At 46.4% G+C, this 15,842-nt stretch overlaps 2 protein-coding genes across 5 annotated transcripts; both read right to left on the reverse strand.

Moving 5' to 3' along the window:
• Positions 1–3,343: 3,343 nt before the first annotated feature.
• LOC123058562 (GDSL esterase/lipase At4g10955-like) lies at positions 3,344–5,398 on the reverse strand. The gene is made up of 3 exons (XM_044481275.1): positions 4,975–5,398; positions 4,570–4,677; positions 3,344–4,398 (listed from the first exon to the last, which is right to left on the reverse strand). Exons 2-3 carry the CDS (start codon positions 4,638–4,640, stop codon positions 3,438–3,440), a joined length of 1,032 nt encoding a protein of 343 aa, XP_044337210.1. The 5' UTR covers positions 4,641–4,677; positions 4,975–5,398; the 3' UTR covers positions 3,344–3,437.
• A 6,087-nt stretch (positions 5,399–11,485) lies between these two features.
• On the reverse strand, positions 11,486–15,582 carry LOC123062048 (fe-S cluster assembly factor HCF101, chloroplastic). 4 transcript variants are annotated; one of them, XM_044485364.1, is made up of 15 exons: positions 15,324–15,582; positions 15,124–15,246; positions 14,778–14,917; positions 14,640–14,690; positions 14,221–14,376; positions 14,001–14,144; positions 13,779–13,921; positions 13,528–13,597; positions 13,336–13,431; positions 13,155–13,244; positions 13,012–13,065; positions 12,806–12,929; positions 12,485–12,609; positions 11,901–12,023; positions 11,486–11,743 (listed from the first exon to the last, which is right to left on the reverse strand). In XM_044485364.1, the coding sequence occupies exons 1-15, from the start codon at positions 15,412–15,414 to the stop codon at positions 11,660–11,662; spliced, it is 1,614 nt and encodes a 537-aa protein (XP_044341299.1). In that variant the 5' UTR covers positions 15,415–15,582; the 3' UTR covers positions 11,486–11,659. The 4 variants fall into 4 exon arrangements, with proteins under 4 accessions (XP_044341299.1, XP_044341298.1, XP_044341301.1 ...); XM_044485363.1 differs by having other exon boundaries at positions 14,778–14,920; XM_044485366.1 differs by having other exon boundaries at positions 15,124–15,243; positions 15,324–15,578.
• Between the last annotated feature and the right edge of the window lie 260 nt (positions 15,583–15,842).

Genomic DNA, 15,842 nt, shown 5'->3' on the forward strand with positions numbered 1-15,842 from the left:
TGGCCCCAAAAACCTGCAAGACTTCGGGCATGTCGACTTCATCATAGTGAATTGGAGCCACCAAGGATTTACTAGGATTAACCCTAAGCCAAGTGGCATTTCTGAAGTCATAAGGAATTTGCAAGAGCGTGTCTACTTCCTGACGTCCAGGGTTTGCAAAAATCATTGCATCATTTCATACAAGCATGTCCTTAGCTTGTTTTCCATGCCTGGTAGTGGGGAAAGCATTCCCAGCTCTGCCGCATACTCCAGGAGGCGATGGAGGGGGTCGATGGCTATGATGAAGAACAAAGGGTATAGGGGATCCTCCACTCTAAAGTCCACGTCGATGAGTGGTCTCAGGCCCGAGAAAGCCATTTAGGAGGAAAAACAACGAAGATGAGACGAGAAGCAACATGATCCAATATCTCCATCTAGGGCTAAAACCAAGCTTTGACAGTAGCTCTAAAAGGTACTCCTAGGAGATGTTGTCGAAGGCCTTAGCTATGTCTAACTTCAGAAGGAGTGTCAATGTTTTCTTCTGTAGTTTTGCACATATAAAAACTATCTTGGATGCATTTGGATTTTGGGAAAGCCGACTGAGCTGGGGAGTTGATCTGGTTTATGGCATAGGAAAGCCATATTGGTTGCACCTTAGTGATCAGTTTGGCTACAGAGTCCACTAGGACGATGGGGTGAAAGTCAACCATGGATGCCGCTCCATCCTTCTTTGGGAGCAGAGCAACGAGTGCCTTGTTCCGAGGTTCAAAATCTCCACTAGTAAGCCGATGAAATTGATCGAAAACATCCAGGATATCATGCTTTACCAATAGCCAACATACTCTAAATAAAATGCCACTGAAACCATCGGGCCGGGTGCCTTTTCAGTGGTGACATCTTGATTGCTTCCCAAATTTCTTGTTCGGTGAAGGGGTTGTCCAAACTCCATCCATGCACTGAAGGAAGCTGAAGTTCTTGCTAGTTTATCATACGGGTGCGATGAACCTTTGATCCTAGTAGGCTGTCAAAATGCTTATGGATGCATTTTCAGTGTGTGAAGTGGCCACTCCATCCTCTGTTGTAAGCGCCATGGTGAAATTCTTTCTCCGTCGCAGAAACAGTGCATCTAGCTACACAAGTACGGGCTCCGCCTTGACTTTGGGTGGGCCTGGGGTGTTGGAGTCCTATGTGCCTGGGGTTCGGACTCCTGCAAAGCCCCTGGCTTGCTTACGATTTGCGGTAAAACGGCGGTCCAGACTTCTTCATGGACTGACGGGAGACGGTGCTGGATCATCCGGGTAGCTACGTCCGGACAGATACAGGCGGTTTTGGGATCGGTGTTGGAGGTGAATGCAGACTCCTATTAAAAAATGAGCAACTTTTCAATGATGAACATAGACGCATTACATCAGTTCTGTATTATCTTGTCATGCTAGAGCATGGTTGTATAATAATAGTTGACTGGATGGAATTTTCAGATTCAACAAAAAAGCAGCAGCTTTGAACTGATGTTTGTATAATAAAATAATAATTAATAGTTATTTATTGCCCTCTGGTTGATATCACTGTGTGCTCATATCAACATTAACCACAAATATGCTCTTCTGTTTTGCAGCAGCTGTCCATGTCAAGTGTCTTGATTGCCTTGCTATATGCTCTGTTGGTGGTGGTTTAGCTTCTTTGTGATGCAGGAAGCCTTGGCCTTGTACAATATAAGGTGCTAAGAGAAATAAACCAGACTTTTCTTAAGCATTGGTGGTTATTTGTACATGATAGACGCTTAATTAGGCGTCTTTCCTTTAGAAATAGGCACCGGTGCTTTAGAAAAATCTGGTTTATTTTTTAAAACATCCCCCTAAGCACCAACATTGTACAAGGCCTTACAATCTAGAGGTTACAGTTCAGAATTTTGATAGACGCGCTGATGGTTCAGGTTTGCAAATAGGTAAGAGTGGCCGAATGGTGATCTTGGAGAGAAGGACAAGTTGGTCGGGAGAGGAAACAAGGAAAGAGTCAAATAAGATAATACTATTACCTCCGTCTCGGTGAACAAGTCATTTGCGTAGTTCTAGGTCATCGATTTGAGGAATTAAATATGTGTTATATGTCATGAAAAATATATCACTAGATTTCTACACGGATATAGTTTCTAAATATATATTTTTGTCACATATAATACATATTTAGATAGTTAAATTATCGACCTAGAACTACGCAACTTATACACCGAAACGGAGGTAATAGTGATTATTAGTTCATCTATGCGCCTATGGACATAAAATTATGAATTTTGAAGTTTTTGGGCCTGAAAGCTTGGATCAAATTAAGGTAATGTGTCATGTGGATGACTGCAAAGTCCTATAACCATGAACCTATACCTGGGCATATGTCGGGCCGGGCTGAAAAAAGCCCGGTGCTGAAAACCTAGGCCCGAGCCCGGCCCAGCCTGACCGTCGGGCCTAATAAATCGGGCCCAAGCCCGGCCTGAGCCCGAAAAAGCCTGACAAGACCCGGTCAGTCCGGCCCGACTACAGCTGAAATCTGTTTTTTCGCAAGCCCAAGCCCAGCCTGATCTGCTCGTCGGGCTCAATTTTCAGGCCTGAGCCCAGCCCGATGGCATGCACAGGCCCAGCCCGGGATTTTCGGACCGGGTAGGGTAGGCCAATCCAGGCCAGGTATACATGGACCGAATCTGATATCCATAGCGCGTTGGTTTTGTAGCCTACGCCTAGCCCGTTCTGCAGTCTTGCAGTCTGAGCCTCCTTTGGTTTGTAGGAATTTCATAGGAATTCTAGAGGATAGGATTCTTATAAGATTTTTTTCCTTTAGAGCCCTTTGGTTCATAGGAATGGATTCCTATTCCTACATAGGATTGGTTCCTATCCTCCACATTTCATAGGAAAATAAAAATGAGCGTAGACTCAATGAAAAAATTCCTTTGGTGTGAACCAAATGACATCTCGTTTTCTATTTCTACTCATAGGATTTGAGTTACATGTCATCTCATTTCTTATAAATTTCTTATTTCTATGATAATCCTATCCTATGAACCAAAAGAGGCCTATGAATCTATTTCTGAACTGGTTCGCCGTCGGCTCCAAGTTGAGTCATGTCAGCACAGAAGCAGGTTTATGATCTATGGCATGGACAAGTGGTGCCTGTATAGTAGAGCGTGTCTGCCATGGACCTATCCGGAAAAGAAGGAATATACAGTGGTGGTTGTTTGTCAGTGGGTGATGTTCTATACGAACGTGCTTTTTTTTAATGAATTCATGTGAAATAAATCTTAAAAGTTGTGCTACTGGGCATGCCTTGAATCGAAAGTTCAAAACTACAGTAGTAGTATAAATCTTGTCTTCTCTTCTGCGTTGACAGTTTCAGGCTCTGCAGCCAACACAAATCATTTTCGAGTTTCAGTTTCTACGAGAGCCAGGATCCAGAGGAGGTTTGCCAGCCGATCAAGCGTACGAATAGGCCCTGCACTCCAGGGCCAAGTCCGGCCTCCACCACTGGTGGATCCCGTGCGCCGACTTGAAGTCCGGCGACGGGCCGCGGTTCACCGTCAGGACGGCCGAAGGGAACAGGTGCAGCGGCTCGCAGCCGCCCGGCTTGCCGATGCCCAGCAGCAGGTCCTTGACCGAGTGCCTCGTCGCCAGCCTCCCGACGGCGCCCGCGCCGATGTCCTCCATCTTCTTGCGGTGGTCGAAGTACCCCACGTACTCCGCGCTGATGGGGTCCGCCGGGTTCACCAGCACGTTCGGCACCCACCGCGCCAGGGCCGCGAAGGCTTTGTCGCTGCTGCCGCCGCCCTTGTGCAGGACGGTGGCCACGCCGGCCGTGACGAAGCTCTTGGCGATGCGGATGCCCTGCTTCACCTTCTTGTGCGGGATCCTCTCCACCGGCGCCGACAGGAACGGCGCGTTGAAGAGGAATGTGGTGAGGACGACGCCCGCCCGAGCCATGGTCTTTCCGGCGAGGGTTGAGATGGCGGACCCCAGCGAGTGGCCGGCCAGCCAGACGCGGCCGTGCCTCGCGACGTCGTGGATGGTCTGCATCGCGACGCGGAAGCGGGAGGTGTGCTCGATGCCGCTCCGGACGAGCAGGAGGTCGAGCTCGAGGTCCCTGGACGCGGAGGCCTTCTTGGTGACGGTCCCTCGGAAGGCGACGACGTAGTGCGGCGCGCTGGCGGCCGCCGCGGGGTCCATGAGGTGGTACGGCGGCTGGAACGCGTACACCGCGCCGAAGATGGAGGAGTCGGCGGCGTCCACGAGCGCCTGCCGCAGCTCGAAGTTGAAGAATTTCCACCACGCCGGCGCGCGGGCGTCGGGGCCCTGGCGGTTCCACTGCCGGTCGCGCTCCAGGACGTACACGCCTTGCACGAGGCTCGCCATGGCCGATCGCTGGTGGTGTGGGCAGTTCCTGACCGGAGCAAATCATCAAATGGCAAAGGTGATCAGATCAGCGGCATTTGCCAATGCAGGCTCCTCTGTTCTTCTGTTCCCGGAATCTTTTGTTCATAAACCATAGCAAAATCATGATGCCGTTATTATTCCTAGTTGATTTCAACGATGAAAATTGTCAACAACTTACCAATTCACGTATGTCAAATAGGTAGGTCCTGAAACCTCAAAGATGTCCTTCTGTGACGGCACTTTGCCCATCCTTGCCCCAATGGATCAGATTAGCCAGAAGGTTGCTCTGCACACGAAAATGAAATATGCATACTAAACGTGAGACAGCATCAATCTTACAAAGATATAACTGTCAGAGACTATTCAGGTTCCCAACCATGATACTCTTGGAATATAGACAGTGGACAAGTTCAGAGGAGAATATAAGCAAAGCATCCCAAGGTACATTTTCAGATTTATTCGGAACACAAAATGAAGCCACTCGATCCCATAAACCCACATTCCACAAGAACTCGTGATCAACACTGCACCCGTGATATGAGAGTGTGAATCATGAATCCAGAAAAGGGAGGCAGAAGATTACCAGATAAATTTCTTCTTCAATATCATATCATGCTCGGCGCGGCGGCATCCTCTCCCTCGTTGCCTTCTCTGGACTCTGAATGGGATTCATACTCTTGTTTGGGCAACAAACCAGAGCATCTAACTGATTGGCAAAAAAATTATTCGGGCTGACCAAGTGCTGGAGAAGTTAAGAAATGGTGCTTGAAGAGGCGAAAGAGAAGACTTTGAGGTTAGGAGCACGAAAGCTTCCCTCTTGTACAGCTGGGCGCACCACAAGTGGCTTAAATAACAAGACGCACACCCCTTCCCGGATGCAGATTTGTGCAATATTACTTGATATGCATCTTCTTTCCATGATACACCAGCCGGGTAATGCTTGGATGCCAATTTTGGAGTGCCTCTTTAAATGCAGATTTGCACATTTCCTTCCCTGTGTACTACAACTAATGATTGGATGCAAGTTTGGATTGCTTCTTTAAATGCTTAATAAAAGAGGGAGATAGATATGGTGCCGAAAAAGCCGATAATTGCTGACTTGGAAAATTGACAAATCAGAAAAAGGGTATGCATTCTCTTTACATTGTACTGGATGATGTCTCTTACTCAGCTCATTTTAAGAGCAACTCTAGCAGAGTCACCATATTGCCAGCCTACATAACGCACAGTCGCCATAATGTGGTCTTCATATTTTCCCTGCAAGTAGGACCCATCTATCATTGGGTCATATGTTCTTTCTAGCCTACTTGCAATAATTTAGATCAAATAATGAGCATCATTCAACATATTATTACAAACCATTAAGCAACAAATAATCCGATCAAATAAATTGTTCAAGTAGAAATAAATAAATTTTAAAGCAATTTAAACGCACTATCTACCAGCAGCTACCAATGATGCTCAACAGCTAATGATGGGGGCTCGGTCTTCAATCCTCCGGCATGCCTCAAGAAATGCTTGAATGCAGCTCGTGTGCCTGCGAGGCTTGATGATTGTGCCAATATCTTCATAGTCAATGGAGCCTAGCATATCCCTCTCATCCTTTATGATCATGTTGTGTAGGATCACATGAGATGTCATGATATTTGCCAAGGCATCCTCGTTCTAGAAACGAGTAGGCCCCATGACAATTGAAAACATTGATTGCAGCACTCCAAATGCCCTCACAATGTCTTCCATTGAGCTTCTTGCGCCTTGGCGAAATGCTTATGTCTCCTGCTCTACGATTATAAATTACCTCCACAAATGTTGACTCTGATGGACAGATGTCGTCAGTTAGATAGTAGACTTGGTCATACTAATGGCAATTCATTGTGAAGTTGTGGAGTGGAGAAGTATCAATAGCTAGCCCTTGCAACCAGATGAGATCTGTAAGACATTGATGTCACTGTGAAATCCAGGCAACCCAATGTAGCATTGCCAGATCCACATAACTTCACAGGCAACACTTTCCAAAAATTATGGTTTGAACCTTGCAGTGCCCGATGGATTGGCCGTGCCAAGCTGCAAGGCAATTCTTTCACTTACAGTGCATGCATTCAACAGTCCCTAGCATCCTAGGTCAGCCTTTTCTTCATGCATAACTAGAATCTGAGTCGTGTCCTCGGCATTGGGTGCTCGTAGATATTTGTGATACATAAACCCGGACCACAGTTTCAGCAACACTTTCATGCACTTGATGATTATATTGTATCTTGGGCCACTCGAAGAGTGAATCACATGAATCTGTAGGAGAGCCATATGAAAACCCCAGAAGTCTCACGATCACTTTTTGAAAAGGGGAAAACCCAGGAGATCGACAACATCTGCTCGTTGTTGGAAGGCGTGCATGTCATCAGCAATTCGACGGAACAACCATTCGGTCATGTGGAAGCGTCACCGGAACACATGTGGTGGGAAGGTGGAAACCGACTCAAAGTAGTCGAGCATGAGTGGATCATGGCCAACAAATCTGTTCGGGCAAAATGTCGCATAATCAACATGTGATCCCGGGTGATTCCTCTTTGTTTCAGTTGATGTTATCCACTCGGCAACCAACAAATACCACATGGTCTTCTTCAACGTCCATGATTTCACTGTCGGACTCATAGCTTGAATTTAACGATGAATCGTCAAGAAAACATTAGCTCCACCACCGGATCCATCTACACATAACGTGAATCCTATGTCATCTGCACGAATCTATGAATCTTGCTAAACTAAATTTATGAGGAAAGGGTGGGGAAATTTACCTCCGGGCAAGTCGTCGAGCACCTTGAGGTCACATGGCCGAAGGGGTGGCATGGCCGGGCGGCGGGAAGAAGGCGCGGGGTTGCGGCGAAACATGGGAGGTATGAGAATGGTTCAATGGAGGCGGCACGGGCCAAATCATGGCGGTCCAGTCTTTCGAGGTGGCATAAAGCGAAGGCAACACTGGGATGTGGTGGCAGCGCAAGGGAGCACGCATCTTGAAATTTTCGTGGCGCTAATATTTGGTTGGATGGAGGGCACACTGTATCGCCTCGCTCAACCTTCAAATATGGAGGCTCGTGTGATGGATTTGGCGCGCCCTCCAAATATTATGACGGTCGAGGGTGGCATGGTGACTCTACTAGAGTGGCCTTTTTGGCCAAAATTGCCATAATGACCACTATTACACCAACTGAGTCGATATGGTAACTCTGCTAGATTGCTCGTACTAACTTTTAATCACATTGGTTTGTTATGTCTTATGTGTATACACTAACTGAAAGCATCTCCCAAAATACTTCCGCCCACCTCACTCGGGTGGCTCAGGTGAAACCCTAGCCATGTCATCCCCATCTCCTCCCTCATCTCTCTCCTTGTTTCCACTCGGCGAGGTTGACGGGCAAAGCCTGTGCAACGAGCGGTGGTGGTCGGCTTGTCTCCTAACTCGGAGGGGGGTGTCCTCGAGCGCGCCATGTCAGCTCTGCTAAGCGGTAACATGATGTATAGAGTCTGACACCTATCCGGTTCTGGAAGGTTGAAAGGAGAATTGTGACAAGCTTTGAATGGAAGCCCCGGTAAAGGGCGGCAGTAACTCTAACTGTCCTAATGTAGTGAAATCCTTTGTCACATAAGTAGTGACCTGCACGAATGGTGTAACGATTGCCCCGCTGTCTCCGACATGGCCCTGGTGAAATTGAATTCTCCGTGAAGACACGAAGACCAACGGCTAGACGGTAAGACCCCGTACACCTTGATTATAGCTTCGACTCTAGCGAAAAAAGAGTATTGCGAGGCTCAGACTCCATGGTAGCGACTCCAGGCAGCTTTAGCGATGGACGCACTGTTGTGGCTGCAATGGAAGCACGGTGGCCGGTGGCAGCCAACTCGTGCATCCTTGCCTAAATATGGCCGCTAGAGGAGAACGTCCCTAGCCAAGGTGACGACTGACGACCCCCCATTGCAGATTGCAGTGGCGAGGATGAGTGCCGCCCTGCAGATGGATCGATCTGGCTTGGAAACAGGGGCGTAGCTATGTACAGCTAGCCGGTGTCACTGGCACCGGGTACAATATGCACTTGCTTAATATAATTCATTGATTTAGTGTGTAGGTCATTAATTGTTTGACATGTAGGCATGTGTTCTTCCATGTGGACAATGGGTAATTTTTAGTCTGGATCCACCCCTGTTGGAAAGGGGGCATGCACTAGATTGTGAGCTCGATGGTTCTGCAATGGTTGTTGTGTGTCGTGTGCCCACCACGTAGGCAGATGGATTTCATGTGCATGGATGACTCGAGCTTCAATGTGAGCAGCTAGACCCACGACACAAGTTTGGCGGCTCCTTGACAGTCATGGCTGTGATAGGTAGGAAGACGTCCCACCCATCTGCTAGTGCCACTACCTTCTCTCGTCGTCACCGGTGGTGGTGGGACGCTCCTTCTCGAGGCGGTCGGCTAAGTGGCTCTGCGGGACATGTGCTTCTTTGGTGCATGGTTGTGATGCATGTTATGAGAGGCATGTGGCCTCTTCCAATGGACAATACGGTGGTTCTACATGGAGTACTGACTTGTGCAGCTTTCGGAAGGTCCGACTTCGGGGTGGTGTTTGGAACACCGCTTTTCATACGTATGGTGAAATCTCTTGTTATGTCCTTCATTGGTTGGACTAAGCAATGATGAACTCGCATCGTTACATCGTTGAACACACACGTAGTCTCCATGTTGCTCGAGGTCCAAATCCTTGATTGTTTGGTCTTGGCATTCATGATACAAATCATTGTCCTGGCTATCTTCGACCAGACGTGACAACAACAGTGTGTGGGTGTTATCTCTTCTTGAAGGTGTTCCTACGGAAGAAGTCGACTTAGTTGTAGGTGTTTTCTTCATATCTTATAATGGTTCTGTCATAGTTGTCTATGTCATGTACTCTGATTGTTGATGACTTTGACATTGTTACCTTGCATTAACTTTAATAAAATATGGATATGTGCATCTGATGATGTAGAGATCGGGAGGTTTATCCTTCCTTTTAGTAGAAAAAAAAGATACACTAATTACTAGGGATAGCACTAAGAAATAACTCATTGTATAGTATGTTTTTATTGTCATCTCCGGATAAGAAGTTTGGCGTCTCCTTTATGTAAGTTTTGGAGTATTGAGTATGACACTTGCAATGTTTATGTTGCGGCCGGTCAAATGAAGAAGGAAAAGAAATTAAGTTTGTTGTTTTCAACAGGAATTGTTTTTAAAAAGAAACAAGAGTGAGTTAAGAAATTCATCCGCAACTCCTTTGGCCGTCTCTTGCACGTCGTTTGGGCATTTGTGATATGTAGGCCGTGGGTGATGGAGAACACGTCTTGGCTCTCCCCATTTCCCCTCTCATCCTTGTCAATTTGTCATCTTTGTCCCTATTACTGTTTCCCTTTCCTTTCTTCTCCTTATTGAAACATATTCCTTACTGTAAAATCATGAGGATTTACAACTTTGAATGCTTTAAAGTTCAGTGGTACGTTATACAGTATGAACTATTAAGCTCCTAATTCCTTCCAAGGGGTTGGCCACATAAAAAAATCACGAATATGCAAAGCTTGCATATCTTTTATTGATAGAAAAGGTTGAAATAAGAACACAGGTACAACACATGACACAACCAAAGATGACGAAAACATGGTGCTCGAAGAAGAGAGACGTGGGATGCTTGACCCAAAACACAAGCTACAACACGGCGCCAAACTACCCGACCAAGAGAAACAACCCAAACCGAAATGATGCCCGAGTCTCGAAAACCATCACTGGGTACGCCATGAGCAACCAAGATGACATCTTCATGAAGAGAAACGACACCATGACATCACCGTCGTTCGATCTGAGGAGTCAGACCTGGGGTTTCCCCCGTTGTTCAAAGAGGGGCATGAAGAAAGGGCGTGGCAATGCCTCCCAAAAGGACACGGCACCCTCAGGTGTCGCCACTGTCGCCACGGCCTATCTCTACTCTTTCTTATAAAAAAAACCGAGTTAGTGATGATGGTGTGCCTGCCATCTTACAATATAGACCGTTCGATCTATATCTGACGGATAGAAAGCAAACTATGACAATTTTGCAAAAAGATACCCGCACCTCTCTCCATATTTGCAGATAAGCCCTTCCCTCGTTCATCCTTATCTCCCACAACCTCATTGTTGAGCAATTAAAAAAAGAAAACCTCTGAAACAATCTGGCATGATAGCCGCACGGGTTTTTGCACTCCTCCTCACCTTATCTCTTCTCTTTCTTGAGATATCATTAGTTTTTACACATGAGATTACTTCCGCATGGGTCAATCATAACATGTGTTTTATAAAAGAAATGCATCTTGACGTTCCGTGCAATGCATGGGCATCTTGCTAGTTTCCAAACAATTCTAAAACGACAGGATCCGAAGACGAGGAACATGTCAGCGAGATGGAACCGCAACATCCAGACGGGGAGGTACGCCCGCAGCCGAGGGGTTGGCAACGGACACCGCCGGGCGCGTGAGACAAAGGAGGGGCGAGGCAAGCAGGACTGGAGGCAATGGTTGACGGTCAGGGTTGAGGAGGCGACGACCGGGCGTAGAGGGCCCATACACGGGATGCGACGACAGCCGGCAACATCGAAGAGCCAAGATCCGGAGATACACAGTTCTGGACCGACGAGACCGAAGCCGTCAAGACGCCGGCGAGTTAAGAAAGCCGGAAAAGGGTGCAACTTTCATAGCACCCGGGCTGGAGCCGCAACCAGAAGGACGCTGGCAGGCCATGGACAGTGGAGTACGCAGGTCTAGACCCTCCAGGACTGGAGCAGCACCGAGGACCCCCAAATCCGCGCGCCCAGAGCAGGGCCCACCTGCAGCACAAACAGGCGGAGCAGGGCCCACCTGCAGCACAAACAGGCAGAGCTGGCCAATGACATGCTAAACCCTTGTTTTCTTTGAGTAGTTCTTGACAGAAAAGTGCGATAGGTGTTAATTTGTAAAAAATATCGCATAGTCTGAATCCAACTGAAGTGTCTATGAGCACTTAAGTTGACAGAAACCATGGTTTCAGATTTCAGAGCACATAAGCGATCTGAACATAAGCAGACAAACATCTTAATTTCATATTTGAATAAACATTGCTTTTTCTACACTGTTACAATAATCACACAAAATTCGCTGTAGGCCTAGAAACTCCTTGAGCCTATCAAATCATAAAGGTATTTTTTTTTCTTTGTCCTTGATGGCTGAACATTATCTCTACTATATCACGAAGAGGCCACTGCAGCTGTTGCTGGAAGAGGAACATCCACTAACCTCTCAAGCATATCCAGTTGATCATAAGGTGCTATCTGCAAAGCATCAGATGCATATGCATTTTAGGTCTTACGTGTATACCATTTTTCAGAAATATGTTAGTGTCATCTAGATGTATCCCATAACTTTGCTGTACTCTTAAATTATCATAAACATTGACAGGAGATGAATCTAATTTCGTGTGTCATATACCTGACTAAATCCATCAGGCCAAGTTATAGAAACAGCATAGTTGCCCATCGGCCGTATCTCTTCAGGCTCGATGTCTTCAGGTACATCGCCGTACTGTACTTTCTGCTCTCCGGTCCATTCGTCCTGCAGAGAAGAACTACTTAGTATCTAAACTAATAAGCCATGAAATAGAGAGCTATGGAGACAGCCGGCGTGAAGGCTCTGTACAGACCGTCTCTACATGGCAGACCTCCAGATCTACAATCTTGGGCGCTGTAGAGTAGCTGTACAGTTTTTCGGTTTTTGTTCCTCGTTTGGTTTTGTAGGGTTGTAGTTTTTGTTTAGTTCTCTTTTTATTTAGTTCCCTTTATTTGCTGGTTTGGCTCTAAGACTTGCGCCATCTCAGTGCCTTTTTCTAATACAAATTGTTACACATTTAGGAGTACATGAAAAGAAAACCATAAAATAGTTTTCTGAAATGAGAAGAGAAAAATGACGTGCATGACTTAGTTTCCCAAAAAGAGAACTGTATTAAGCTTTTGGTCTCTGTGAATGATGAACTGTAAATATATATCCAACGCATCATAAGGAAAGGGCATACACACCACACTTTGAGCAGATCGGTCATTCCGTCTGACTGTTGCTGGGTGCAAGAAGAACTCCTCATCTGAATCTGGTACTTTCACTCTGATTGCTCTAATTGATCTATCGTAGGACACTGCTGTTGAAACTGAAAATAAACAACAACAATTTTAACACAACATTAGCAAGAAGTATGTTTTATAGTGCAACACATGCAAACACAAGGTTGCACCAATACTTTTATATGCTTTCTTTTTCATGTCAAGTTAGTGCACATATGTTATATTCTGTTACTTCCGATTACCTTTAATAATTTAGATTATAGTTTGGAGCTTTTAATTTACCTTGTTGTCTGATTTTAGCACATTGTTGAACAACACATACTCCAAGATTCTGAAATATCTTGGAAACATCCCCTTGGGGATCAGCCACTACTTCCGGAATGCCAGTATCTCCAGAAGATGAAAGCTGTAAAATTACCAAACTATAATTTCCACTCATGTTTAGCCAAGTGCAAGCAGGATCTTTTTCTTTTTCGTTTTGGACTTACAGTTGGCCGTATAGGCAAATCAAAGAGGTTAGGTATTCCAAACTGCTGCACAACCTGAAAGAGTAATTGCATTGTCGAACAAACTCAATAGCTATCCAAGAGAAATGTGCTACAAATTATTAATTAATACGTATTTGTCTTGCCTGAGCCCCAGAACCTTTTCCAAATGGGTAATAGCGCTTTTCGTCAGCATCAAAGTAGCACATGTTCTCAACAACTGCAACACATGGAACCTTGGCAACAGAAGAGGTACAGAGACAAGTCAATGGAAGAATACTTATCAAATTAGACTATTCATGCATCATGTTGTGCAAGATTACACACCTTAAGCTTAGAGAACATCCGAACACCCTTAGCAACATCAATAAAAGCCAGCTTCTGAGGGGTAGTAACAATCACAGCTGCAGTCAACGGAGCTACCTGGTGTTTCGGGCGTGTTATACTTCGAGATGCTTTCAGTATGATCCTAATTCACTAGGATATATAATATGCATAGCGAAGTTGCTAGAGAAGCACCTGACAGAGTGTTAAGTGTATATCGCCTGTTCCGGGAGGCATATCAATGACAAGATAGTCAAGTTCGCCCCTTCATGCAATAAACAACAGTTTCAAGTTCTTTTTATTTAAAGGTAATTAAAAAAGCTGTTTGGTATATACGTAGTAGCTGGAAGTAATGGCTATTAAATATGTCATGTGTTTCCTCAAAAAAAATATTAATATGTCATGTGCATCTGATGCTTTAGACAGGAACTGTTGTCTTTGCATACCAGTCAGTCGTGGTCAGCAACTGATTAATGACTCCTGAAACCATTGGACCACGCATGATCGCTCTTCCTTGTCCAGCAAAGCCAAAAGACACCAATTTGACTCCCAAGTATTCAGTCGGAAGAATACTTTTGCTTTCTGGGTTCTAAAGGTAAGTCTGTTTACCATTATTAGTGCAAACACTAAATTCCATGTTAACATAAAGATCCAACCATCAGGCTTACCACCACTAGCAGCCGGTTCACTGGAGAAACCATATTTGGTAAGCTTGGACCAAAGACATCGGCATCGAAAATCCCAACCCTGGCCCCCATACCAGCTAAGGTATAAGCGAGATTTACTGCGACGGTAGATTTTCCAACTCCTCCCTGGAGACGTGAAAATGGTCACTAAAAGGAGTTTTTTAAGGTATCGTTCGATGTGTGCAGGAGTACCAAGTCTTGCCTTGCAACTTGAGACTGCTATGATGTTTGAAATTTTCTTCAGTCCTTCTGGGAGGTCCCCTGCATAAACTGGCTGTGCAGGTTGTGCAGACATTGTAACATTGACCTTCTTGACCCATGGAAGTGCTGCAACGACCTCATTTGCCTTTTCTTCAAACTGTACAGCACAAGTTCAGAGTTTTAGGCAAAGCCATTCCTTGGAAGGGATAATACAGATGCAATGTTATCAGACAAAAATCATATGAACGTCATTGCACAGCACTTTTAAATAGCAGATATACGGTTCAAGTGCAGATCTACCAATGCATAGCAATTGAAGCATAGCTGACATAAGTGGTCGTTAAGATGTTGGCGCTGACTTATGCCATGAAATGGTCAGACAGCGAATAATCAGATAACTGAACACGAGAACTGCCTCACCATGTCCTTGACTGGGCATGCAGGGGTTGTCAGCTCCACACGAAACGAGACCTGAAGACAGTGAAACTAATTGGTAAATCCCAGGCAATGCCGGCTAATCTCTGTCGCATCTCATTCGATCAAGAAGTGCCCTTTTACCTCCTCTAAGGTCTCGCTGATCTCCAAATCCTTGATGAACCCACACGAGACGATGTCCGTGCCGAAATCAGGATCGATAATCTGGGAGAGCGCGATGAGCACGTCCCTCTTGGCATCTTCCAGTGAAGCGACCACCGCACCTGCTGGGGGATTATACAGACACCAGAGCATACACACACAAGTTACACACACATATATATCTTCAGTTAGCAGGGCAGTAAGCCCAGCAACAGGCACAGGCCAGTGCATAAATTCAGAGTCGCCAGGAATTCTGCGACTGCTGCTGCTAATTCTACTATGGCTGCGATGGCGAAACATGCAAAAGCTCGGGAGGATTTGAAGTTACCGCCGGACGACGCGGCTCTCGCGCACGGCCGGCGCCGGCCCACGCGCGGCGACAAGGGGGGGCGGGCATGCGACTGGATAGTGGCCGCCGCAGCAGGAGGAGCCTTCGCTGGCAGGGCACCTGCTGCATGTGGATGTATGCTTCATGAGAGCTGAGACATCATCCATCGATCCATTCACGGGGGACAAGGGCGGCCTCACCTCTTGGGGTTGGAGTCGGGGAGACGAGATGAGGAGCGGGCGGCACGATGAAGGAGGCCGGCGCGGTGTGGAGGGTCCGCATTGCCGCCATCTCCGCCGGCGAGGAAGTGTCGATGGGATGGATGATGAGGGCGGAACGGGGGAGGGAGTGGCCGTCTTTGGGCCGCTGGTTGTGTGGATTTGGTTTGCCTCGTGGCTTAAAGATCAGTAGCAGCGCAAGCAAGAGCTGCCCTCGTAGTGACACGGCCACTGATGAGTGGCTCCCACATGATACTCTCCCCGTCTACTGTTTGGGAGCACACGATGGTATTTTAGAGTGTCACGTGAGATAAATATAAGAGAAACACTAAAAATCTGACGTCTGATTTTTAGAGATTCAAGATGAATGATGTCCTATCTGTCGGATTGATCTGCACGAATCGCCGCGCAGATCCATCACCCACGTCAGATTCTGAACATGTTCGGTCCGTATCGGATCGTGATAAACATACGCCCAGCCACTCCCCTTTCTTTTCACCA

This window comes from Triticum aestivum, chromosome 3A, assembly GCF_018294505.1.
Source record: "Triticum aestivum cultivar Chinese Spring chromosome 3A, IWGSC CS RefSeq v2.1, whole genome shotgun sequence".
Lineage (NCBI taxonomy): Eukaryota > Viridiplantae > Streptophyta > Magnoliopsida > Poales > Poaceae > Triticum > Triticum aestivum.